Source organism: Desmodus rotundus, chromosome 12, assembly GCF_022682495.2.
Source record: "Desmodus rotundus isolate HL8 chromosome 12, HLdesRot8A.1, whole genome shotgun sequence".
NCBI classification, from domain to species: Eukaryota; Metazoa; Chordata; class Mammalia; order Chiroptera; family Phyllostomidae; genus Desmodus; species Desmodus rotundus.
This window is the reverse complement of record NC_071398.1, coordinates 52540257-52567875: the sequence shown is the minus strand read 5'-3', so window position 1 is coordinate 52567875 and position 27619 is coordinate 52540257. Positions and strand designations below refer to the sequence as shown.

The 27619-nt window shown below is 48.0% G+C and overlaps 1 protein-coding gene across 1 annotated transcript; it reads left to right on the top strand.

Annotated features, from left to right (window-relative positions):
- Window positions 1-5127: 5127 nt before the first annotated feature.
- On the top strand, window positions 5128-24397 carry LOC112313830 (histone-lysine N-methyltransferase PRDM7-like). Its single transcript, XM_053915657.2, has 12 exons — window positions 5128-5207; window positions 5703-5798; window positions 6140-6263; window positions 6522-6629; window positions 7674-7723; window positions 11657-11813; window positions 12434-12526; window positions 12726-12997; window positions 13406-13473; window positions 14651-14844; window positions 16986-17366; window positions 22763-24397. Exons 2-12 carry the CDS (start codon window positions 5730-5732, stop codon window positions 23209-23211), a joined length of 1965 nt encoding a protein of 654 aa, XP_053771632.2. The 5' UTR covers window positions 5128-5207; window positions 5703-5729; the 3' UTR covers window positions 23212-24397.
- The last annotated feature ends 3222 nt before the right edge of the window (window positions 24398-27619 follow it).

Genomic DNA, 27619 nt, shown 5'->3' with positions numbered 1-27619 from the left:
CACTCTTCAATAATTGTCTCTTAAAGTAACTTAGAATCTATAATCTTACTCTTTTAGATTCCAGAATTCACCATCTAACGTTCTCTGCTTTGAAAATGTGGACATTTGCCATATTGTGAGTTCCTCAGATAACCTAGAAGGGGCACAATTTTACTTACAAAATACTTCTGATTTCTAGAACACCATTGCTCCAGGTCCTGAACTCATTTACAATGCTAAGAATCATGTTACTATTTTATTTAATTATTAATGAACTTAAAACTAACAAATGTTTAACTCTTCATGTCTTCATGTTTTATTCCAAGCCTTAACTATTTTTTCATGGTCTATACAGCTAAACTAATGTAATTTTATTTTTGCATGATATCTTATTTACCTTGACAACTCATGAATATCAACTTAAAGTTATAAATAATACAACTTAGTAAATTGTGTGGTAAATAACATGCAGAAATAAATATCTATTATATACACAAAGAGTAATTTAAAGATATAATCAAAGAAAAGAACCCATGGTGCACTCCTAATTCCAGTGTCTGGTCTAGATGATGTGCTCATAAAGAGTTGTCCCAAGGAACTAGTCACTTACATTGGGACCTGAGACTTGTACCACCGAACAGTCTTAAAAAAATCAAGTCACCGATATTCCACTATAATCAACCAGGTTCCTGCTGACCTGCCCTAAGATGTTATTCCCAACAATTCCCACAAGATGGCAGCAGAGATGCACACCTGGGACACGTATTAGTGGCTTCGCCAAACAGTTCCTTTGGTTTTCACGTATAAAATGATAGCGGTTTTATTTTTTTTAGCTTCTTGGATTAACATTTATTTTAAATGGATTTTACTTTCTTCATTATTTCAGGAAGCCACAATGAACAAAGCAAATTACAACTGATTTTCAAGCACACTTGGAACTTCTAAAAACCTGACTCTATTACATTATAAAGCAAGTTCCAACAAATGGCACATAAAACACGTTTATCGCTATCTTTGCCCTAATCTGGACACCAGTCACAAGGCAACTGGACAGTCCATACATTTAGACGTTTTAAAATACATTTCTAAATATCACTGCCATCAACAGTCATTGATATTCCACCAGAATCAACCACTTTTACTGTTGACCGGCACTAAGGTGTTATTCCCGAAATGAACAAGAGATGGCAGCAGAGAACCAGGCTTGCAGCTTTTTTTTTTTTTTTTTTAATGTTGACCATGTACTACAGAGCAAGTTTCAAAAATATATATCAAAGGATTGAAATTATATAAAGTATGTTTCTTGCTCTCATTGCAACCAATCTAGCAATCAGTAATAAAAGATAACTCGAAAGTCCTTATATTTAAAAATTATAAAATACACTTCTAAATAACCCGCAAATTAAATTAAAATTGCAGTTAGAAAAATAATTTGAACTGAATGAAAATAAAAATAGTACATAAAAACACTCTGGAAAAATGTATTGATAAATCTACACATTAGGGAGAAAGCCTGGAAGTTCACAAATTTTGCATCACATTACAAACCCAGAATAATAAATTAAATCCAGAGAAGGTGGAAGAATGCAAATGTGCAAGTGGTGATGTCTGGAAGGGTATGTACTTTTCCCATTGAATAATTTTTTACTGTTATTCTATTACACTTTCCCAGTTTTCCCCCTTTGCCCTCCTCTGCCCATCCTACCCCCACCTTGTTTAGAAGCATATATACTTAATATAATAGCAGTTATTACCTGTTTGGGTAAGATTTTCAAGTATTTTCACTTTTCTATATAATTTAAGTAAGCGGCAACAACAAAAAAAAAGGCCATCTCAGTTTGGGCTTAAAACATTCTAGAGGAAAACACGGCATAATTTAAAAATAATAATAATCTAGTCTGTTGTGGTGACAACACCAGAGGCCTTTTCTGTGCTCGCCCAGCCTGATCTCAGAGGGGCTCCTTTTCCAATTTTCACTTCTTCATGTGCAAATGCAGCCGAGAAAAGAGGAAATGAAAGGTCTAGGTGGGCGGAGAAGCCCTGAGCAGCACAGCGGGAGAGGGAGTTTGCCCCGGGGCTGCCTCACTTCAGGGCCTCCTCACAGCCCTGATGCTACGTGACTAAGAAGCAGCACTATTGAGTCGATACACAGTGTGCTGCTTCATACTTCACCTGTGACGATGCTGAGCTTCTTAACAACCCTTCTGTGCTCACAGCCATTATTCTGTATTAAAATTGAGGTATTTGCACTAAAGTTTCCTTCTTCGCCACAACCCAACCTTGGGACTCCTCTTGGCATCGACTTGTAGCCAACGACTATAAATTTATAGAAATGCACATGGACCCCACACACAAGCCCAGAGACCCCAAAGCCACACCCAAAGAGACCTCAGATCCGAGACCCATAGCCAAATAGATTCAAACCCAGGCCACAGACCTCAGACACAGGACCCAGATCCGTAACCAAGACCCCACAGCCAGACTCCAGAGTTGGAGCTAGACAATGAACCCTAGCTGCCAGATGCCAGACACAGAAGCTGACCCTCACTAGTCAGGGCTTATAATATTCTTAATAGCATTTCTATAAATGACCTTGGACCCAGTACTTAAATATAAAGTTCATTCTTTTGATAATAAGTCGTTTTCATCTCTCAAACAAACAGTAACTGGGTGACACAGTACATTTCGCACTACGGAAGTGTTCCTGCTGGAATAGAACTCTGGATGCAAATCGGACACTTTGGGTGGTCAGGGTGCTATTCGGATATGGAAGGCGGCGGGGGCCACTGGGTGTAATGAGGGTGTGCAGAGTTTTTGTTAAGTCATTTTTAAATGCAAACATATATAACCAACTACTTCTCATCCATTCTTTTATCTACAAAAAATATGTATAGATAGGTTTATTCTAAGTAAAGGAGAAAAGAAATGACACAGAATTCCAAATGACATGAAGGAAAAGCAAGTTTTCCCTGCACATTGCCCAGAACCTGACCCCTGTGACTAGTCCCTGCATCTCCTTTCAGCACGTGTCTTCTGCCTGCGTTGTTTTTAACACAATTTGTTTTGCAGGATACTTTTCTCACATAACAACATTACTTAGAAAATTATTCTCTGTTAAATTCTATCAGAACCATCTTACTAGGTTCTGTTTCTTTAATGAAATGTCATATATTCTCACTCATTTTTAATGTTCTATAATATTTCACAGTGTGAGAAACCATAATTTAACAAATTCTCTTCTACTGAATTTGTTAAAATGTGTAAGATATATTACTATTTAGTAAGATATATACTAGAATTACATCTGTTATTATATGTGTTGGATAAAATATATTAAACATACTTCATTTCATACACAGGGAAGCAAAACTGGGGGGAAATTTTTTATGCTTTTCTTTTAATTTCATTTATTAATTTGAAAGAGAGAGAAAGAGAGAGTTGTTCTGCTTATGTATTCATTCATTGGTTGCTTCTTGTATGTGCCCTGACTGGAGAATGAACTGACCACCTTGGCATATAGGCAGGACACTAACCAACTCAGCTACCAGGCCAGGGCTACCAGGGGAAATTTTGAAAAGTGAAATTTCTGGGTCAGAGGGTATGAAGATGCTATTTCCGGATGGCTATTCTCAAAATGATCACCAGAGAGTCTGCACCAAAGGACCCTTCCCAATAGTCTTTCAGAGCAAGGACATGGTACCTGCTTGCTCATCAGCCTCAGGGATTCCAGGAGTCCTCCAGATCCCCATACGGGCCACCAAACTGTGTTGACCTCAAAACTATAGCAGTCAGTCATTTTACCAGCAGATAAGGGGTTTATTCGGAAACAGTAGAAAACGCAATTTAGGACAATCAAGCTGTACAAAACTCATAGGCAAGCTCCACAATTAAAGGAGAGGTATGTTACTTACCGGGACAAAGGAGGAAGTTGGGAGGGGTCATTTCAAATGAAAGTGCAGAGGAGAAAAGCGTCAGTTCAGGGTGATCTTGGCTTCTCTGTGGCTGAGTTGCTGGGGAGTCGGTTTCTCCTGGGAGCACACGATACCTCTTCATGTTGGGGCCTGTGACAGACAATTTTTCCTGTAATTGACCCCGGTGGTGCTATGTGACAGCACCCCCACTGATCCCCGATTCCACTTTAGTGAGGTTTCCCTTTATGCAATTTCACAGTAATAATTAGTTAGTTGGCTTATTTGCAATCCATGGAAATCAAGGTATATTTATGTGCTCGAAACGAGGTAAGGACCAGAGACACCCTTCCCATTTTATCCCGTGAAAGCCAGCAGCAGTTACACTGACCCTGCTCTGTGGACCGGTCCTCAAATTTGATCTTATTTTTATGCAAAATACTTGTAGGTTTTCTCAGTGTTTTTTTTAATTTATTTAGTCTTGTTTAGTTTTATCTTGTCTTCCTATTTCTGAAATGTTTTTAGGCCTGAGTTACTTAAAAATACCTATTTCTCATAACGCCACTTCTGTGAGACGTGAAATTCTCCCAGTGTGTTTTCCAGTGTACTTACTATGTCATTTGTTGTGTTTAAGTCTGAACCCTCTGGAACTTATTTTGTGTCTACCAATTGGGTGGTCAGAATTTACTGACTTAACAGTTTCCCGGAATGCAATGCAGTCTTGACCACATCCTCACTGGTTAAGCAGCTCTTGCTGAAAGTGGGTTTGACAAGGGAAGGCACGGAAGGGCCTAGCCGAAAGTTGGGGACCCCGACTACAGTCTGATGGAGCAAAGACACTTTGTCAGGCGGCAGGAGGGCCACGTCCACCCTAAGGTCCGGCCCCGGCTCGGGGCTCCCAGCTCCTGCAGGGTGCGTCCCTCACCAGCCGCAGGAAAACAAGTTACGGAAACCGACAAGCCACAGTCCTCTCACTGCAGGCTGCGTGACAGGCGCTAGCCGGGCCCAGAGCAGCCAATCCCAGCGGGGTGGGGCGGGCCTTCCTTCCGCCAGTCTCGAACCCTGGAATAACAGTCTGGCTCCGCCCCTGCCCCGCCCTCTCAGCTTCTTCTGACTCCATTGGCGGGCAGGGCTCTGGGATCGCAGCACTGATTGGCGGCTTGCTCCAAAGTGGCTGTGTAGGCAGGAACCTCGCCCCACCCCCGCACCCTCACACCTCCCGAGGGCGGGAAGTCGAAGAGCTCAGAGAGGACTCTCCGCGGAGGTGTCCAGCACGGCAGGGCCCCCAGAAGACTGACCCGTAAGCGGGAACCTTCCCAGGTGGGACCCTTAGCCCGAGACCTTCAAAGTACAGCCTAAAAGACCCCAGATGCCCTCATCCTGCGGGGCCGCAGATCCCTTAAGCATCGAGGGGCCCGCGTCCGCTAACCCGGAGGACCCCACATCTCCTGACCCCCAACGCTTACACCCCCAAACATCTTGAAAACCCCAGTTCCCCTCAGCTCGGGCAGCCTACCTGCAGCTCGCCCGGAAAGACCAAGTTTCCCCCAATTCAGAGACCCTGAATGCCGTCGTCCTGGAAACTAACTCAACGGCGGGGAACCTGAAGCCCCTGGACTAGAGGCCCCAAATCTCGGCCTCAGAGGTCCCGCCCCCTCCCCCAGGCGCTGCAAGAGTCCGCAGCCCGGAGCGCGCAGGCCCGCACCTCCGCCCGAGAGATGGCGGTCTGCTGGAGGCAGCGCCCCGCGTCCGCTCCCCCGGCGCCCTGCCAGCGTGGGAAAGGCGCTTGGCCCTCAGCGCCTTCTCCTTCCACAGGAGCCTCGGACTCGGGGCTGGGACGCTATGAACCCTGACGGGGTCCCGCAGGAGCACCCTGAGGGAGAAGCGGGGCGGACGGGCCTGAAGCCTCAGGTGAGCTGTGGGGTCGGCGGGAAGCGGGGGGCAGGGCTCTGCAGACGTCCGGCCGTCGGGGTGACCGTCGCTGCGCGTGTGCAGGGCGCTGGTGGGAGAGACGGGGCTCCGCGTGGCAAGGCCGCATCAGGGAGGCGGGAGAAGGCGCAGAGTGCGGGCGGGCGCCCGGGACGCAGCCCGGAGAAACAGCCGCTCGGGGACCCGGAACACGACCGAGAGAGACTCGGGCTCGGTGCTTGCGGCACAAAGACCACCGAGGCCCCACCCGGGGGGCAGGGCAGGCCCGCCTCGCGCGCGCGTGCGCATCACTGAGTTACTGGTACGTCCACTCTCCTCCCCAGGCCAAAGACGCTTGGAAAGACGTTTCCCTCTACTTCTCAGGGGAGGAGTGGGCCGCGATGGGAGACTGGGAGAAAGGCCGGTACCGGAACCTGAAGAGGAACTTCGACGTGCTCCTCAGCCTAGGTAGTGCGCAGGCACCGGGCGGAGGAGCCTGGTGACCTGACAGGCTGCTGCGCTGGCTCAGGCTTGGGCGGCTCCCTCCACCTGCGGGTCCCTCCCGTTTGCACGTGGAGGGGGGATTTGCTCCTTCTTGTCAGAGCAGGGCCCTCACTGACAGGGCAGACTCTCCCATCCCCTCAGAGCCAGTCACCACGGACTTCCTGGAGCTTGTTCCTCCTCCAGGCTCTTTGCTTTCAGGACAAAGGTCTTGTCTCTTTCCAGGTCTCAGGGCTCCTCGACCAGCTTTCATGTGTCACCGCAGGCAGGCCACCAAGCTCCAGGAGCAGGACCCTGAGGATTCTGATGAAGAATGGACTCCAAGGCAGCAAGGTGAGGGGCAGGAGGAACCAGAGCTGCCCTCCTCACTTGGACCTGCTTTAGGTCAGGCTGCATCTCAGCAATTAACATGGGAACAGGGTTTGCTTGTTCAGCAAACAAGCAAGATGCAAAACAATGTATTATACAGTAAGGGGCTATTCGTGTAAACTTTCAAGTGTGCAACATAATCATATGTATTTATAGATACAGTAATAAGCAGTAAGTGTATAAGAACATACAAGTGAATAAGAGATAACTAATTCAGAATAGTTGTCATCGCAAGAGAGGGAGGCAGTCTGGCCAGTGAGGAGTGTTCCAACACCCGGCTGCCCGATGGCCTGCATGGAGACAGACGGAAACGGTATTAACCATGGTGATTACGGCAGTTTGGGGGAGGCCCAGGGTAGGGAGGGGTTGATCACTGTATCATTTCCTGATGTCAGCCATGGTGCCATTCTGTCTAGTATCACGAGTGTTTGCTTGGTAGGGTCAGTCCACTTTCATGGGTCTGGGGTTGAAACACAGCTGATGCCAAGATGCAATCTTTAACTTGACTGGAATTCTGTTTCTGTGGTCAGCAGACTGTTGATGCTGACCACAGTCTAAAAGTTAAGGAAGGATGTGGACAGCCAGTATGTGCCCAGGTGGGAGGGTACCAGAGAAAGGAGGCAAGGTGGTCGTGGTGCCCTTAGCCTGGACAAGGCCACTTTGAATGAAGAAAACAGGAGAAAGGGTTATGTTAAAGAAATGGAGTTTCTATGCGGTTACTTTTTTTATATTTTTGCCATGAAAGGCCAATTTTTTAATAAACGTAATAGATACTTTATGAACATAGGATGAAGCATAGATAACACTTTGTCTATTTTTTTTATCATTCTAATGAAATTAGTTGATGGCCCCAAAAAAATCATAGGCCTTATAATACCTCAAAAAACATTTTCTAATCATTCTTGAATTGTGCTCCGACTACTCACATTCAGAATTCTGTGTCCCTAATAAGAATCTCCACATTTTGGAAACATTTACCAACCAAAACACTTTCTCATCATCTTTTAGTCAAACCTTCTTGGGTGGCCTTCAGAAGGGAACAGAGTGAACACCAGAAGGTGAGTATTTCTCAAATCCTGTTGACAAGAAAATTTCCCCCATGGGTAGAAATTCAGGTAGGAGTAGGAAAATGCAGAAAGTATCCTAGGAACTGCCGCCTTCCTTTCCTGGTCTCTTCAACACATTGTCCAACGTTATCCTTTTTTAAAGATTTTATTTATTGATTTGTTTAGAGAGGGGAATGGAGGCAGAAAGGAGAGAAACATGTGCGAAAGAAACATGAATAGGTTGCCTCTCACACTCCCCCAACTGGGGGACCTGGTCCGCAACCCAGGCGTGTGCCCTGACCAGGAATGGAACTGGTGACCTTTCAGTCTGTAGGCCAACGCTCGATCCACTGAGCCACACCAGCCAGGGCTCATCATCATCTTAATAGTTAATAACTACAGAAACAATAGTAACAACTTTAGAAGTTGTTTTATTTTCACAAGGTTTCAGACTTTAAGAATTCTATGTGAATAAACTCACACATTACAACCACCTGATGAGGTAGGTAATCTGTCACCATCCACGATGAGGAAAGTAAGCTTTCAGAGATACACAAATGTTTGACTATATGTCTAAGATCACAGTATCAGTGATATTGCAATCTAATCCACAGTTTCTTCTCTAAACCACTTACAAACTCATTACAACTTCTTTTAAGTTTTTTTATATATTTATTGATTATGCTATTACAGTTGTCCCACTTCCCCCCCCTCACTCCACTCCATCCTGCCCACCCCCTCCATCCCACATTCACCCCCTATAGTTCATGTCCATGGGCCATACCTATAAGTTCTTTGGCTTCTACATTTCCTACACTATTCCTACCCTCCCCCTGTCTACTTTACACCCATCATCCATGCTACCTATTCTCTGCACCTTCCCCACCCCCCTCCCACTCCCCCATTGATAACCCTCCATGTGATCTCCATTTCCATGGCACTGTTCCTGTTCTAGTTGTTTGCCCAGTTTGCTCTTGTTTTTGTTTTAGGTGTGGTCGTTAATAACTGTGAGTTTGCTGTCATTTTTACTGTTCCTATTTTTGATCTTCTCTTTCTTAGGTAACTCCCTTTAACATTTCATATAACAAGGGCTTGGTGATGATGAACTTCTTTAACTTGACCTTATCTGAGAAGCACTTTATCTTCCCTTTCATTCTAAATGATAGCTTTGCTGGATACAGTAATCTTGGATGTAGGTCCTTGCCTTTCATGACTTGAAATACTTCTTGCCAGCCCCTTCTTGCCTGTAAGGTCTCTTTGGAGAAATCAGCTGACAGTCTTATGGGAAGTCCTTTGTAGGTAACTGTCTCCTTTTCTCTTGCTGCTTCTAAGATTCTCTCCTTCTCTTTAATCTTGGGTAATGTAATTATGATGTGCCTTGGTGTGTTCCTCCTTGGGTCCAGCTTCTTGGGGACTCTCTGAGCGTCCTGGACTTCCTGGAAGTCTATTTCCTTTGCCAGATGAGGAAAGTTCTCCTTCATTATTTGTTCAAGTAAGTTTTCAATTTTTTGTTCTTCCTCTTCTCCTTCTGGCACCCCTATAATTCGGATGTTGGAACATTTCAAGATGTCCTGAAGGTTCCTAAGCCTCTCCTCATTTTTCCGAATTCTTGTTTCTTCATTCTTTTCTGGTTGGATGTTTCTTTCTTCCTTCTGGTCCACACAGTTGATTTGAGTCCCAGTTTCCTTCTCATCACTATTGGTTCCCTGTACATTTTCTTTTGTTTCTCTTAGCATAGGCTTCATTTTTTCATCTAGTTTTCGAACAAATTCAACCAATTCTGTGAGCGTCTTGATAACCAGTGTTTTGAACTGTGCATCCGATAGGTTGGCTATCTCTTTGTCGCTTAGTTGTATTTTTTCTGGAGCTTTGAAGTGTTCTGTCATTTGGGCCTTTTTTTTTTTTTCTTCTTGGCACGTCTGTTACTTTAAGGGGCGGAGCCTTAGGTGTTCACCAGGGGCGGGGTAACGCTGGTGGGGGTAAGGCTGATCGCTGCGCTGTGACGCTCTACGTGGGGGAGGGGCCGAGAGGGAGTAATGGCGCCCGCTCCACTCTCCACCGGATTTCAGCCACTCCCTTGACTACCCACAATCAAACTGGGCCCCGTGGTGCTGGTTCCCAAGTGGGTGGGCTTGTGCACGCCCTAGGCCCCTGTGGGTCTCTCCAACGACCTCTCTTATGAGGCTGGGAGTCTCTCCTGCTGCTGCCCCACCCCCCACAGGCGTTTTCAATCAGAGGTTTGAGGCTTTATTTCCCCGCGCTGGAGCCCTGGGTTTCACGGTCTGCTTCGCTCCCTGCTGTTTGTCCCGGTTTATCTGTGCGCGAGTGTGGGGCCGCAGGGTCTGCTAGTGGTCAGACTGCCTGCCCTGTTCGTCCCACACTCCACCAGTCTCGGTCCTGCCACGGCCACGCGAGTCCTCTCCGCCCCTCCTACCGGTGTGGATGAATGTTTATTTTTTATTTCCTTGGTATCGGACTTCCTTGTTCGATTTTCCGTCATTTCTGGTTGTGCGAGGAGGCGCAGTGTGTTTACCTACGCCACCATCTTGGTTCTCCTCATTACAACTTTCATGGTTTTGCCCTGGCCAGCATGACCAGTTGGGTGTCATCTTCCAAAGCGAAAGATCACGGGTTTGATTCCTGGTCAGGGCACATGCCTGGGTTGTGGACCAGTTTCCCGATTGGGGTGTGTGTGAAAGGCAACATGTTTCAATATTTCAATGTTTCTCTCCCTCTCTCCCTCCTTTCCCCTCTCTCAAGAAGATAAAATCTTTTTTAAAAATTAGAAAAATAAACTTTCATAGTTTCTAATGTTTACATTGTCTTATCCATGTGTCATTACATCATTCATCTGACTGATGCTTTCAACCACAGTTCTTCTCTGCTGTGCTCCAGTGAGAGGTGCACTGAGACCCTCTGAGTAAGGAAAGCATACGATGTGCAGGCAGTTGGCACGGTAGATGGCCCCAGATGAAGAAGGATGTAAAATCCCCAGGATCAGATCCTTCCACTCTAATCAAAGAAAGTATCTCCTACCCCCGAGAAGCTTCAGGTTTGATGATTGAGAAACAACAAATAATAAAATGACTTAAAGACTTCATATAGGTTACACACTCTTCAATAGAAACTCATCCATCGGGAACTGATTTCATATGCCATTTCTTGTAAGGTGAAGTAACAGCTTCTTTCCCTGAATTCTAATGAAGCCACTCTCATCCTGTTTAGAATCATTTGTTCAGCCTGCCTACCTCTGCGTTGTGAGCTCTTTGAGAGGCTGGTCCATACCTGAGACTTCTCAGAAGTCACAGGCCCAGATCAGGGCCTCTGAATGTTTGCTGAATGAGTAATTTCACAATTACAAATTAAACTAGAAGTAGATAAATGAATGCTGAGGGTAACTTCTGTGAGATTTGACATATGGAGAGAGCTGAGAGGTAAATTGATAGCAGGACTGTAACCTCTCATTCATACTATATTACACAATTCACAGAACACTTTAGTAAGCGTTATTTAATTGCATGTTCACTGAAACATTGAAAATTAGCATGTTATAGATCATGAAACTGAAGACAACTAGCTACTGATACAGCCTTATTGAAACAGAATTGGTGGGAACCAGCTAATCTAAGAACAAATATTCTTTCTAAGGTATTGCAAATTTTATCACCATTTTATTTATTGTCTAGATTTGTTTCTGCCAACTATTTCTTTATTCTCTTCCTAATATCCTTCACTCTCAATATTACAGAGACAGTTGAAAGAAAAGAGCCATAAAGCATGGGTTCTAATCTTGGATTCATTACACACATTGGCCCTATCCCCTCTAATATTCATACTCCCTAGGTATTTCCAGGGGTTGGAGTATTAAAGACATGCATGTAAAATGTATCATAAGCCTTAAAAATTAAATACATGATATCTTTTAACATGTCTCTTATATTGAAGGCAACATCCAGGGTGCCGTTAAATAATAAATGTAGTTTGAAGGAATTGTCAGGAACAGCAAATTTGATGACTGCAAGTGACTCAGAGCAGGCCCCGAATCCAGCGTCCCCTCCTGGAGAAGCGTGTGCCTTTGGACAGCACACTAGACGAAAATCGGGTAAGAGAACATAATTTGGAAACGTGAGTTCCTCTAAGTCCTACAGAAGGGCTGATAGCTATGGCCTGGGTCTGTGGGGCAGACTTTGGATGTGCCTGGATTTAAGCTGGGCTAAGCTGAGGCTGAAGTTAGCACTGGAGCTGTGGGCAAATCCTATAAATTTTCTGAGCTCCTGAATACTAATGTGTAAAGTGAAGATAAGGAGACATCGCTCGTATATTGTTTGAAAACATTAAATTACATTTAAAACAAGTGACACATGCAAGTTGTCCAACAAATCCATCTGTGATAATAGCAGCCACACTTTATTGGTGTTGGGTGCCCAGGCCTTTACTCAAGGCCTAACACATAATGTGCACTCCATAAATACTTTATGAATGATTACAGGTTGGCAAGTTACACCTGGTAATGGGAAGATCTAGAAACTAAAATTGAATCAGTCATCTGTAGTTAGTGTGGAGTCTTAGTCTTCTGAACCAATAGTTAGTGTAGGAAAATACCGGAGTATGTAGAAGGGACAGGTAATAATTTGATGGGAGGACATTGTGTGTTATATGACAAAATGGGAACTAACACTCCACACCCCACCAACCTCGCTCACCTGCTCTTCTCCAACTTAGAACTCAGGAGAAAAGAAATGGACATGAAGATGTACAGCCTACAAGAAAGAAAGGGCCAAGAGATCAGCGAGCCCCAGGATGATGACTTCCTCTGTAAGTGACCCTCACTAAGAAGCATGTTATGATACAGTAATTTCATCCAGTCCTTTGGTCCCCAAATCATTCCCTTCCTCTAGTGACCTGGAGTACAGCACTGAGTCTCAGTGATGTCAGTGCCAGACTCTCTCTGAAGCTCTTTGTGTCCAGGAACATGCACTATACCTTCCCTAACCCCTGTTGCTCTCGCCTCCAGATTGTGAGAAGTGTCAGAACTTCTTCATTGACAGCTGTGCTGTGCATGGGCCCCCTACATTTGTAAAGGACAGTGCAGTGAACAAGGGGCATCCCAACCGCTCGGCCCTCACCCTGCCCCCTGGGTTGAGAATCGGACCATCGGGCATCCCTGAGGCTGGGCTTGGAGTGTGGAATGAGGCAGCTGATTTGCCAGTGGGTCTGCACTTTGGCCCTTATGAAGGACACATCACCGAAGATGAAGAGGCAGCCAAGAGCAGATACTCCTGGCTGGTGAGAAGTATTTGCCTCTTCCACTGTCCTCTGGCTTCCCACATTCCTTCTGAGGCCTGGAGAGACCTCATCTCCTACATGCTAGACATGGAGGGACAATATGGTTAGCTGTGTGCACTGACTGGACTTTACATGAACATAGAACTCCTGTTTAAGGATCAGAGAGTAGGTGGGAGCAAAGTGGTGCAGACACAAAGGAGTGGCTCCTCCCTTGTGGGGCTCCTGTTCTGATTGGACAGACAGACTTGGATGTGTAGATGATGAGTAAGGAAAATATCGTGTGGTCACAGCTGGCAGTGGAATCCCCGTGTAGGCTAAAAGAACTTGATGACAGTAGAGTAAAATAATTCCTCTATTACCTCCCTACCCAAAAAATAAAAGTTGTTTAACTTCTTTTCTGAAACACAGATCGCCAAGGGGAGAAACTGCTATGAGTATGTGGATGGAAAGGACAAATCCTGGGCCAACTGGATGAGGTGAGGTCAACAGGTCTCTGGGTGCCAGAGGGGACTCATCCCCCATAAGCCCTTATATCTTTCCCTCTCATCATGCCTCACTCAGCGGTCTCCCATATTCCTTTTTTCCTCTTTTTCTCCATACAGTGCTCTTTCACTTCAGGGGACGTTTAGGAAAAAAGTATAGCATATGTCCTCAAAATGTAAAGCTCTCTGCTAGACACAATCTGGGCACTGGAAAGGACCTTGAACAGCCTAGATTCACCAGGGACACCAGATTACACTTTAATTTATCAAATTAGCATTAATTAAGCACTCACTATATTCCAGTTTAGATGAAGGAATACATTACTTAAACAGATCACGCAACCCATGTCCTTATGGAGGACTTCTCTCAGACAGACATAAAACAATTGCTTTTAGAAACATTTAACTATAATTTCCAAGAAGTGCACAGTGTCAAGACAAACCAAGGATGGCCTAAACCTGGGAGGGCAGCAAACCGTTCCAGCCTCACTTCTAACTAGAGCTGGGCTCTGAGGCCTGCAGAGGAGTGGTCACGGGCCCCTTTCCTGAGAGGGGCTCTCTCTTATCAGGGATAACAGAATGGGAACCAACTACTATTGTTCTGTTTTATTCTACTAAGACAAAAAGACTTCCAATTTTCTACAGTAGCCTTGGGGAGGCAAGTGAACAGTACCCTAAATAAAGTGTAGGGGCGTTGGAGAAAGGCCTCTCAAGAGAAAACAGACATGGGCCGAGTACTGAATAATTAGTGAGCTAATTTAGAAGCAGGCCCTAGATCAAGCACCAGGTTCTGTGGTGTGAGACAACTTGATTTAGACTTGGAGAAGCCAGAGATCACTGCATATTATGGCCAGTCAGGGTGGAGGTTAAGTCTAGACCTGGGTCTTAGGAAATGGTATTAGGCAGTATTAGCACTGCAAGCGGGACTTGGAGGTAGGAGTTCACATGACAGCTGACAGATGCTCAGATGTTGAACAGAAGGTCCCCGGGAGCAGTAGGGGTGGTGAGCGACACCAGAGCCTGAGGGCCAGAAGAGTCAGTGAGGAGCTGGACGTGGACTTTGCTTCGCTGGAGGGGACGGTGCAGTGTGGCAGGTGATCTGGGAAGGGCTTTTCAGGTAGTGGGAACTCATCACTGTGCTTTTCTTTCCCTTCATCTGCCTCAATCCCAGGTATGTGAACTGTGCCCGGGATGATGAAGAGCAGAACCTGGTGGCCTTTCAATACCACAGGCAGATTTTCTACCGAACCTGCCGGGTCGTCAGGCCCGGCTGTGAGCTGCTGGTCTGGTACGGGGACGAGTGTGGCCAGGAGCTGGGCAGCAAGTGGGGCAGCAAGTGGAAGAGAGAGTTCACGGCCGGGAGAGGTAGGCACCACTGTTCTTCAAAATAGAAAGAGAAGAGAGAATTCTCCATAGAAATATTCATGATCCAACTCCTAAGTAGAGTAAAATCCACTCTAAAGTCAGTAAAGTTTCAAATTAGATGCTTTAGAAATTCACAGTTCATTCATATGCCTTTGACTCTTAGGTGAAATTTTTATATTTTTTATTTTTAAAGTATTTCATGCACAAAATACACAAATGCATACAGTGATGAAAGGCTGAGAGGCAAAAAAGGGAAGTTCAAGCACTAACAAGCTCTCTCACCAAGGCACTTTTTCTGACACTTTTATAGCTATGTCTTAATTTTCTTACATACTTCTAAATAAACTGTTTTTGTTTGTAGGCATTCATTATTTTTAAAAGATTTTTGCCCTGGCTGGTGTTGCTCAGTGGATTGAGTGCCAGCCTGTGAACCAAAGGGTTACCAGTTTGATTCCCAGTCAGGGCACATACCTGGGTTGTGGGCCAGGCCCCCAGTAGGGGGGGCACGAGAGGCAACCATGCATTGATGTTTCTCCCCCTCTCTCTCCCTCTGTCTTCCCCTTTCTCTAAAAATAAATAAATAAATAAATAAAATCTTTAAAATGTTTATTTACTTTTACAGAGAGTGGAAAGGAGAGAGAAAAACATCTGTGCAAGAGAAACATTAATCTGTGGTCTCATACACCCCCAATTGGCCTACAACCCTGGCATGTGCCCTGACTGGGAATCAAACTTGTAGCCTTTCATTTTGTGGGACAACACCCAATCCACCGAGGCACACCCTTCAGGCAGGGCACATTCCTTTGTCATTTCAGTGAGTTGTCAGGTGAGATCCTACTCTGGCGCACAGGGTCCTGGGACCAGGAAGTACAGATTAACATGAGGACGAGAATCACTGCTCTTGAGGAGCTGACGGGTGGAGGAGGGAAGCCCAGGTACACGTGTTTGCATGTACAAAAGACGGCACAGCGGTTAGTGCTTTGGAGAAAACTAATCCAGGACGAGAGCCTAGGGATCAGTGTGAGGGGAGGTGCGGTGTGGCAGGTGGTCTGGGAAGGGCTCTCTCAGGAGATAACATTTACAACAATACCTGCGGGCAAAGGGTCCCACGCAGAGGGAGCAGCTACTGCAGGGAAGGAAAGAGGTGGGATGTTGAATTGGCTGAGGGTCACTCAGGTCTCCTCTCAGCACAGAGGGTAAGAACGGAGATCAGACAGATGCTCCGCAGCCTGGAAATGCAGCGCCAATGATCCGAGTTGAGACACTGGGGACTCTCCTGAGTGAAAGCACACAGTCGTCAGCTGCAGAATGCTGTGTTCTCTGTTCTGATTGTGCTTTGTTAATTTTTGGAAAATAAACTCCAGTGGGGAATCCCCTCAGACATTACTTCATCTCCAAGTGAGAGAGCATGGCGGTTGGCCAGAGAGAAACAGGAGTCAGGCGTGGAAGAAGTGTGGTTGGAAATATTTTGAAACAGGACTTTTAGTGTATTTGAAATGGGCTAACACTGAATGAAATGAAGCATAAGTATTTGGTGTGAGGCTTAAGAAATGACTTTTTAAAAGACTTTATTTATTTATTTTTAGAGAGGAAGGGAGGGAAACATCAATGCGTGGCTGCCTCTCACACGACCCCTACTGGGGGCCTGACCCACAACCCAGGCACGTGCCCTGACTGGGAATCTAGCCTGTGAGTCCTTACTTTGCAGGCAGGCACTCAATCCACTAAGCCACACGAGCAAGGGCAGGAAAGACATTTTATTTTATAGTTTTGAAAAACTGAAACAGAGCAATTCCTAGTTGGGGCCTGTGGTTTTTCTCTTTAACATGACTTAGAGGGTACCTGTAGTTGGGAAAGGTCACTGCAGTTCAGGGAGTGAACTGGCCTCTTGTGCTCCTCGAAAATCCCCAGTCTGGGCAATATGAGCAAAGACCCTTGATGTGGGCTTTCTGGAGTTCTGAAGAAGGTGCACTGCATAAAATGAGAAGGAAAATAGTCTGCGAGTGGACACTTTGTGAGAGACAGAGCTTGCGTTGTCACCACAGTGAGAATGAGTCATGGGGCAGGTCTCACCAGGAGACAAGTCGTGCAGCCCAGGCATTCTCGTCAACATCTGCCCTGACCGAACCTTTCTCTTTCAGTGGAACCAAAGCCAGAGGTGCACCCATGTCCCTCCTGCTCTCTGGCCTTCTCCAGTCAGAAGTTCCTCAGCCAACACGTGAAACGCAGCCACCCCTCTCAGAGTCTCCTGGGAACATCTGCAGGAAAACACCTCCAAGCAGAGGGACCCTGCCCAGAGGATCAGAATCAGCAGCAGCAACACGCACACAGCTGGAATGACACCACTGAAGGTCAAGAGGTCAAAGAAAAGTCTGACCCTTCGCTTCAAAGGATCAGTCAGAAGAGAATCTCAAGACCCTTTTTCCAACCTTCCAAAGAAGGAATGAGGAGCTCCAGCAAGCATGAGAGAATGATGGAGGAAGAGCCCCATAGAGGCCAGAAAGAGAGACCAGAGGACACAGGCAAGTTGTTTCTGAAAGTAGGAATGTCAAGAATTGTAACAATCGAGCATGAAGGGTGTTGGCAAGGCTTCAGTGAAGGGTCACATCTCATCAGAGGCCAGAGGACACACTCAGGGGAAAAGCCCTATGTTTGCAGGGAATGCGGGCGAGGCTTTACACAGAAATCATATCTCATCATACACCAGAGGACACACTCAGGGGAGAAGCCCTATGTTTGCAGGGAATGCGGGCGAGGCTTTACACAGAAATCATATCTCATCATACACCAGAGGACACACTCAGGGGAGAAGCCCTATGTTTGCAGGGAATGCGGGCGAGGCTTTACACAGCGGTCACATCTCATCAGACACCAGAGGACACACTCAGGGGAGAAGCCCTATGTTTGCAGGGAGTGCTGGCGAGGCTTTATACAGCGGTCACATCTCATCAGACACCAGGGGACACACTCAGGGGAGAAGCCCTATGTTTGTAAGGAGTGCAGGCGAGGCTTTACCTGGAAGTCAGGTCTCATCACACACCAAAGGATACACTCAGGGGAGAAACCCTATGTTTGCAGGGAGTGTGGGCGAGGCTTTACAGGCAAGTCAGGTCTCATCACACACCAAAGGATACACTCAGGGGAGAAGCCCTATGTTTGCAGGGAGTGTGGGCGAGGCTTTACAGGTAAGTCAGGTCTCATCACACACCAAAGGATACACTCAGGGGAGAAGCCCTATGTTTGCAGGGAGTGTGGGCGAGGCTTTACACAGCAGTCAACTCTCATCACACACCATAGGACACACTCAGGGGAGAAGCCCTATGTTTGCAGGGAGTGCGGGCGAGGCTTTACACAGAAGTCACATCTCATCACACACCAGGGGACACACTCGGGAGAAGCCCTATGTTTGCAGGTGGAGTGAGTGAGTCATTAGCATTAAGTTGCATATCAATAGCCATAGGAAGTCTACAGCCCCTTACTCTCCCCAACATTGTAATTAGTACAGAAGTAACTGGTTAAACAAACCCTCCAGTTTCACAACAAGAGAGAAGATGGACAAACAGTTCCATAGTGATTCGGGGATGTCAGCACCAATCTCCTACATGGTTTTTTGACGTCCTATTTTAATAAGTTTTGTCTCCATACAAATATGAAGCCCACATCGTTCACTCCCCCCATCACTAAAAGCAGAGGGTTTGGGAAGAGCCACAAAGAACTCATACTCTCAGCCATAGAAGTTCAACAGCAAATGTGTAAATCTGGAGTCAGTCTGCTTTAGTTACTGCCCAGAGAGATAGAGGGATTTGAGACAGACTCACCAGGGAAGGGAATTCCCCAGAATCCTGGCAAGGGGGCCTTTTCTCCTAATCAGCTCCCTACCCTCCTCATTTGGCTTCTCTTGGCTCTTCTCCTGGTTTCCTACAACCTCTGGAGCCTCAGAGGTGAACAGCAGGGAGGGATGTATGCTTGTGCACAGACGTGAGCCTGGCTCAGTCTGGGCACCTGGTTTTCCTCATTCCTTGCTGCGCCTTCAGGGTCAGCATTTCCTGGTGCACAGCATACAGATTCCACATCAGTCCATACTGGGTTTGAGTCTCAGCTCTGTCTTCTCCAGCTGTTTGATGTAAGGCAAGATTCTTAACTTCTCTCTGCCTGCTTCTAGTCTGTACAATGGAAATGGGAACTCCAGCCTTTCGGGTTGACATTCAAAGTTGAGTCAGCACAGAGAATCTGACACAGGATCGCTGAGATCACAAGTCCTGCTGAACAGCCTCAGTGCCCATGTCTTCCGGGTCTTTAGTGCTGCGTAAGGGAGGATAAGGACAGGGTAGGGGTCTGTAGCCAAATTCTGAATTTGAGCGGATCCCACTGCTTTCCCCACATAGACTCAGCGGCCCTGAGGTGGGGGATGCGCTTCCCTCTGGGTCACCACCCTCCCACTGACCCTGCGCACCCCACAGAGCCTCAACACAGGCAGGTGCTACCAAGAGTGACCTGTGGAGCAAGATCCTTGCCCACCCCTTGTTCAGTACTGACACTGGGAACAGCATCTGCCCACACTGGTGCATTAGGTGGGATAGATGGTAAGCCAGGGCAGGGAGGACAAGGAAGACATGTCACCCACTACCCCAGCAGTCCTGAGCCTGGTCCAATTCTATTGCCAGATGTTCCAGCATCACAAGAAACACCATGCTAACACATTGAAATTCTAGGTATCATTTCCACTATCTGGGAAAGAAAGGCTTTGAAACTTCATCCCAAGGCCTAGAAGATGGGAGGGGGTCCACAGCACTCAAGGAAAGGACCCATAAAACAAATTTGGCTAATGGCTTTCCTCTGGCCCTATCTGCTTTATGAGAGGGTCCCTAGTGCTTACAGAAAGAGCCCTTAGGTAATTGGGTAACTGCCTCAACTTTAACTCTTTCACGTATCTGCTTCACAAGATGACCAACTGGGGTCTGAAGCGAGATAAGGATTCGAGCTAACTACCCCAACACATACCTACATTTGAGTAGTCACGTACCCCGTGGAAGCTGGCACTGCTGTTACCCATCAATATGTATCTTCCTCACCCCCATCCCACCGAATACATGAGTCCTCAGGATGAAGGACCTGGTGCTCTTGCCACCCAAGCTCTTGCCTTTTACTCCCATCTCAGCAAGACCTGTGCTTGTCCATGAGAGCGTATCACTAATAAACCCTGCTTGCCCACTAGTACACTCGCTGATCTGTGATCCTTGACTGCATTGGCAAGAACAACTGAGCTTCTCCTGTGACAGGTGCACCCCGTCTGCATATGACATTCATGAAGTCCCCAACACAGCGGCTTCTGTGATGCACTTTCCTCGTACATGGGCCCCACCGGGCTTCATGCACCACTGACACCATCTCGAAAACAGTACTTACTGTATCTTTAAACTTTTGTTTGTGAAGTCTGATGGGATAATTGACATGCACAATGTTGCTGATTCCTGGTCACCCATCCCTAGATAATGTCCACAATGGCCCAAGAGCACAAAATTCCCAATGTCCCAATGGGTGGGAGTCCAGCAAGACTCAGGGTGAGGACAGGGTAAACATCTGCATAAGCATAAGGAAGGGTGCTAGCAGCTCCCAGAGGTCACACTTTTCTTAGAAACAGAGCTCAGTTCAATACAGAGAGATGGCAAACAATTAGTGAGGACCCCATCACACCCTCTCCTGCATGAGGAAGACCTAAGCATGACCCACCCTGTTCCTGCTGGGATGGGTTCACAGGAGGGGGACACCCAAGCCCCATGACCTGGAACGATGACCTTGCTGTCCTCCCGGTGCCAGGCTTGTGAAGATTGTCTACACAAACTGTGGATTTCAGTAGTAAATATCCACTATTATTTTCTTTTGTGCTTTTTTTAAAGGAAGGTGTATTTCTTGGGTTTTGTTTCCCTTCCCTGTTTCTCCTCCCACCAGCGCAGCCCAGAGAGAATACCATAAACTCAATATTCTGTGGCTTTCAGCATGGGCTCTGGGGAGGAGAACCACAGACTGCCAGGTGATGGTCACCACCACCCCACCAGGACAGACCCTGGAGCTCTCCCTCCCCTTCAGCAGCAAGCCACATTCCTAGTGTAGCTGCCAGCCTCCAAGGTGTCCCCCAAATCCACATGCTGTCACCCTGCCCTTGTACAGTCCCTCCTTTACACCGGGCAGATCTGCGCTGTGAAAATGGTGTGTGGCTCTCAAAGCTAAGTCATAAACAGGCCCTTTTGTTTCAGTCTTGCTCGAGTAGTTCACACGGTCTCAGGCCACCTTGTGCAGGGAGCTGGGTGTTTACACTCCCCTCCCGTCCACCCATCAGTGTGGCAGCCACCATCCTTGTTCTGAAGAGGAGGCTCCGAGGAGTGAGTGCAGCCAGACATCCGCTGGATTCTGCATCTCTTGTCCTTGACAAGCAGCTGAAGGGTTCACTGTCCTGTCCCTATAATACCTGGTGTGCCTCCAAGGCCCATCCAGCTGCACCCACTGGCTTCCCAACTCCTCCACCTGACACTGTGATGGACCTGGATGGGACAGGTCAATAGTCCTTGGGCAAAAACATCAGTTGCTGAGGCGACAAGACAGCATGGCCACCCGCCTCCATCACACACTTGAATCTTCACTACAGTGGCCACCACAGCTATGGCCAGTCCCACCTGGTTTATGTTCTGATTGTCTGCCACCCAGGTAAGGGAGCTGCGGGCTGGCTTGGGGACCATAGCTGGGCAGGTGAGGGGGTCACTGGCCTGACTGGAATCGAACCCTCAACCTTTCAGTTACGGGACGATGCTCCCACCAACTGAGCATCTGGCCAAGGCTGACAAACCTCCTCTTGGTGTTTGTTATAAGAAGGGAAAGTCGGTGGCTGCAGGTGACCACATTCCTGGGCGGGGAGAAGCAATCTATGCTGTTGCAAGTGTCTCCTGTGTGGCTTCAGGGGGTTCTAGAACCAGGGGTGACTGCCTCACTTTCCAAATACTTCAGACAGCCACTTGTCTTGTGAATTTACTCATGACACAGTTTTAAGCCCCTTTCACGTTCCAGGGGCTGCACACGAAGGTTAAGAGGGTGGAGGTAGGCAGGGCTGGGCGCGAATCTGAGCTGTGTGAGTTATAGACAAGCTCTGTGCCCATGGACAACTTCTGGGCCTCGCTGGGTGGGAAGATTACATGGTGGGCCAGCTTCTGAGCTCAGAGTAGACAGCAGCAGCTGAAAAGTGAACGACACTGAAAATTCCGCATGATGGGACATTCCGATGGGCTGATCTCCGGTCCCCCTCGCCTGACAGTGGCAGCCACTGCTGTTTTCTCCCCCTTTTCCTCCCTCTTCTGTCATCGTGGCGGCTTTGTCTCCACAGCAAACCCTGCTCACCAGCCAGCACCACCCGTCTCCTGATGACCACACGAGGGGCACGGCCACTCAGGGCCATTAGTGGACCAAACTCCAAAGTCTTGGTGTGAATGACCAGGACTCACTCCCCCCACCCAGCTCTCCCCTCTGGCTTGTGAGGCCAGTGTCCAGACAGGACACCCCTGACAGTGTCAGGGAAAGAGTGATGAGGGCCTGGAAGCAGTGGGGCAGGTGGAGGGATGAGACCTGGGACGGCCACATGCCCTTCCCTCAGGTCCCTGATAGTTTCATGTTAATGAGGGACAGTGTTCCCACAGCTACAGCCATGTCAGAAGAAGCCCTAAAGCTTTCCAAATGAGTGAACAAATAACCATGGAATTGCTGCAGTAATGTGGCGGACTGTGTGCGGTGCCACTTCACAGGCAGTACTATCGTCCGCACAGTGAGCAGACCCAAACGGGAGCACGCTGCCCTTTAGACTTCTGTGCTAGTTTTGTTGCCATGCTGGTTGTTAGTTGTTGGGATATCAACTCCCCTCCGCGTTTCCCTGCAGGCACCACCAGGATGCAAGTCACAGCAATGGACACAGCCGACGACGAGAACACCTACAATGCAGCCACGGCTCACATCACGGTGCCTCAGCACAGCACGCTCACCATCAGCCAGCGCACGGGCATCATCGCTGTGCTCACTTCAGGGCTGGACCGACAGGGTGGGGGGCAGGAGGGGCCCCTGGGTGGTGTGGTCCATGTATACTTGCCCCAGCTGGCGGGCACAGACACTGGCCAATCAGAGCAGACTCTTACTTGGAACGTGCACCAACCAGTCGAAGGGGCACCTGCTGCAGACTGGGTCCTGCTGGTGTCCACAGGCTGGCGTTGGGCCCTGAGCAGAGTAGCCCTAAGGGATCGCCAGAGTACATCAGAAATGTGCTCACAAGGCTGCCCTGTATGGAGCAGGAGGAAATGGCCTCTCGCAAAATTAGACCACATTCTCTGCTGAAAATAGAAAACACTCCCAGCATCGCCCGCCACCGTAAGTGTGGAGCACATAACTGCAGGGGTCCCAGAACCCACTGTCTGGTGCTGGGACTGGGAATATGTGGACCAGATCCCAACCCAGGGAAAGTCTCCTCAGGTCAGTTCTGGGAGGGGATGGTCCGGAATCACCAAACGTTGCCTCTTTGTGGAGCGGGGGGCCAAGGTGGAAGCTGAGCTTCCCGTCAGCCTTGCCTTGAACACCTCACAGGACCCGACCCAGAAGGTGGTCGTTTAATGGACACGATGGTCCTTCTAGGTGGGTGCCTCGGGGGCTCCTCATCTGCTCTCCGGGTGGTGTTGGGTGGACAAGCCCTGCCACGTCCTCTTCCAACCATGTTGTCTGACAAGGTCTGGACATGGAAAGAAGGAATTCAAGGAATCCATCTTTCTGGAGGAGAACGTGGCATACAAAGGGGGGCGGTAATTTTCCTGGGATTGCTCTTAGTAACTTCCTTGCTGATATTATTCATGGTCTTTCTTTGAACCTTGATTCCCATGAGGAGAAAGAGGCTCGAACCTTGAGGGAACTTCTGAAGGGACAACTAGTTCTCCCCAGACTACTGAATCATACCCAAAATTGTTTAAACAATGTGTTTATAAACCTGAGTAAGAAATAATCCCCTCTAATGAAATAGCCCCTGAATGTCTAAAAGTCGTTAGAGTAACAGCCCCTCCTTTACCTTAAATAAGAATATATATCAATTAGACAGCCATAGAAATAAGAAAAGCTGGTTAGCTATTAGGTATACAGAAACAGTTACTATGAAGTTAAAGTTTATAGTACACAGAGAAACATTTTAGACAGAAAAGATAGATAGCTAAGTTAGATATCACAAAAGCCTTATTGCCTCTGTTCAATCTACTGTATACTTTTGCCCTATGAACAATTTCTGAAAATGTCTAATCGTCTGATTTATGACTCTCCTGGTTAAAATAATCTTTGTTCACTATAACTGAATCTATGGAAACTTTGGTCAAAACAATCTTTGTTTAATATAATTATATCCATGGAAACTTTCGTACTTTTCCTGGTTACCTTTGTATTGATGTTTTTGCTTAACTGATCATGTTATGCACTTGCAAATGTTAATCTATGCCAAAAAGGAAAATATAAAAATCCATTTGTGCTTGCAATAAACGGAACAGAGCTTCACTGTCCTCTGAGGCGTGATGTCATCTGTCTCCCATCGCCGACGCCTCATAGCACCTTCGGGACCCCCTGGACTCTGCTGCGGCCGGACCGCGGCAGAGCCCAACCTGCCTCTGATCCCGAGGGCGGAGCACCGCGTGTCTGTCTACAGAGTATGCCGTGTACAGCCTGACGGTCCAAGGAGACAGCCTCCAAGGTGACAAGTTAAGTTCTGCAGTGACAGCTGGACTCACACTCACTGACGGCAACAGCCACCCTCCCATCTCCAGCCTGACCGTGTCCAGCAGAAGCCAGCGCACGTCCCGTGAACTGTGTTCACTGGTGGCTCGTGCGTCACTGTGTTGGGCCACAGTGTCACCCAGGCCCGAGGTCCTCAGCCAGGTGGCTCGTTAGAACCCTCTGAGCCTCTCTGGGACATACCAACTGACCCTCTGTCCCAGGGCTAGGGCAGCCGTCTCTGGCCTGGGCAGTGACTCGAACGGGGAGACAAGGGCAGCAGGCAGAGTCCACAACAAAGTCCAGATGCGGTTGCTCTGGGGCCGGGTGAGGGTCTCTGACTCCTACCACACATTCCCAGCACAGTGGTGTTGGGGATGGGCACAGGCATCCTTCCTGTGACCGTCTAGCCGCCGTGATGTGCCGGCCTCCCTGTGGTTGGTGCTTGACCAGACAGCAGCCAAGTCCTCAGGTCTCTGCTCACGGCCTTGGCTGACCAAGAAGAATCATCCTTTCCAGGTTACTGAGCAGCGTGTGCTGCGTGTTTTACCTGCATGGTCTCAAATCTACGAGGCAGAAACGCCTGCAGCCACAGGCCTGGAAACATCAGCGAGATGGTTCAAGAGGATGACTGGCCTGTGGCTCCGGCACACAGTCCAGGCCCAAAGGCCCGGCTGCCAGGCAGCCAGGCAGCAGCACCAGGCGCACAGCTTCGGCTGTCCTTCTGCTCCGTCTGCCTGGGCCTGTGTTTTGTCCTCCTGGTAGCCAGGGGCTCCTTCACTTCCAGCATCACACTAGTCCAGTCCCAGAGACCAGGAGGGAGGAGGACGGGAGCCAGTTTCTTTTGAACTGGGAGGCTGCTACTGCTGGGCTTGTTAGAGTTGGGAAGCCCTCCCCTCTCTGGATGGAGCCACCGTTTGTGTCCTTTGCTCCCAAGACAGAGATGCCAGGACACAGAGAACGGCAGGGGTTTGTGCCCTTATTTCCAGTGATGGAAATGTGCAGGCACATCTGGTCCCAAGCAGTAAACCCAGCACTGCCCCCAAGGTGACAGGGGCGGACGATGGGGTCTCACTTCGGGCTGTCAGGCATTCCAGCTGGACTGTACTGAAGATCGCACAGGCCTGACTCACGATGGGGAAATTTGCTCCCCTTGGAAACACAGTCAGAGGGACTGTGACAGGGAGGTGGTGGGGGGTAGTGGCTGCAGGAGACAGTTCAGGCCTGACTTCTGGCTCTGCTCTCAGCCCTGCAGGGCTGAGGGCCACAGTCAGGGCCTGAGGGTCTACAGTCTTGGCACAGCCTCTCACAGCCACTGCTGCCGCCTCCTCCTGCCAGAGGTGCACCTGGGATCAGGGCTACCAGGTGTTTGGCCCCTGCTGGCGGGATCGGTGCTCCTTATCTGGGTCTTGGGGTGGATGAAGCTGACTCTCAGCTAGGAGCCTATGAGGAGCCACCCAGCCCCTGACCCCCGGCTCCCAGCCCTGCCCCTACCAACATGCCTTAATGTGGTTTGCCTCTGCCAAGCATCTCACTTGGGTGTCTTGGTATTTTTTTTCTTTTAAGTGTCATTTGTATAACTCTAAATGCCCATGGTCACAGCTTCAGACTTGAAAGAGCAAAAATAAAATAACACAAATTGAAAAAAATTAACCATATTATGCTACAAAGCAAGTTCCAACAAATTTCCATTGAATGAAATTATATAAGGTATGTTACTTGCTCTCATTGCTAATAATCTAGAAATCAGGAACAGAGGGTAACTAGAAATGTTACAGAACAGACCTGAGGGGGGTGGACAATATACTATTACGGAAAGGATCCCCCCTTTTTCTCCGGGGATCCTTCCCATACATCTACTAGGTTCGCCTTGCCCGCCGCCAGAGGAAAGACGTCTCTCAATGCCAGAGACTGGTGAAAAGAAAACGAATTATTTATTTAAAAGTTATACAGACTTAGAGTAATGACTTAATGTCTTCATTACAATGCTAAAGTCCTTTAGGATACCCCCAGATGCACACAGTCCTTCCTTCTCCCTCTGCCCAGTCCAGGGTACCGTATCTCAGGAAAAGAAGTAGAAGTCTGTGATTCAGGCTCCTGGTACCATCAGCAGTGTCACCACCACGGGATCCCCACTCTGCCAAAGCCGTGTGGTTCACTCCCTTCTCGTTCAAGACCACGTAGTCCTCTCCCAGGTATGGCTGCTGCGCCTGGGTTCAAATCCCAGCACCAGTCTTCCCCTGCAGCCCCATTTCCAACTCCTCCTACAATCAGTTACACCTGCCAGCGTTCCCTATCCTTCCAGCTTTACTGGGCTGCCATAGTAAGTCTGGGTAGGTGTGGCCCCATGGCATGGAGCCAATCATCTCCAAGCTCTCACGCAGGGTCTGTAACCATGGGGAGTTGCCTTCTAGTTACATCTTGGGTGGAAGTCACTCCCAGCTCCCTGACTCAAAGCACAGCCACAGCTACTTAACATATCTATGAAACCAGTTAAAGGTTATAGATATGTTAAATGAACATGCCAGAGGCTAGCTACACAGCTGTTGCTGTACAAAACAGCTCTGAATGGCCCTGCTCCATGTGTCCCTTCCCCCAGTTCAGACTTGTGGGAGTGAGGACATCCTATATATATTTTTCTAATATTTCCTGGACACCTTGAGTTCTGGACCCCATTACAAATCCCTATTTGGGGCCCTCCTCTTGGCTGCACCCTGCTTCAGTTTTGCCCCCAGGGGGACATTAGGTAAAGCAGGGACACATTTCAGATTGTCATGAGGGCGGAGGTGAGGGAGGGTGTTACTGGGCAGCAGAGAATAGAGGTCATGGATGCTGATTAGCACCTACAATGCAGGAAAACCTCTTTCTGCATTGGAGAAAGACTTTTGTGGCCAAAAGGTCTGCAGTACCATGACCTGGAACACCCAAGTTAGGGGAGCTGGGGGCTTCCCCTCCTCTGTTCTTGTCCTGCTCGAAAGAGTGGATTCAGGCAAGGGACAACAAG

Coding starts and splice junctions, on each gene's coding strand:
- LOC112313830 (XM_053915657.2), top strand. CDS start 5,730: ATGAACCCTGACGGGGTCCCGCAGGAGCACCCTGAGGGAGAAGCGGGG. Junction 12,527..12,725: donor CCAGGATGATGACTTCCTCT/GTAAGTGACCCT, acceptor TCTCGCCTCCAG/ATTGTGAGAAGTGTCAGAAC. Junction 14,845..16,985: donor AGAGTTCACGGCCGGGAGAG/GTAGGCACCACT, acceptor TTTCTCTTTCAG/TGGAACCAAAGCCAGAGGTG.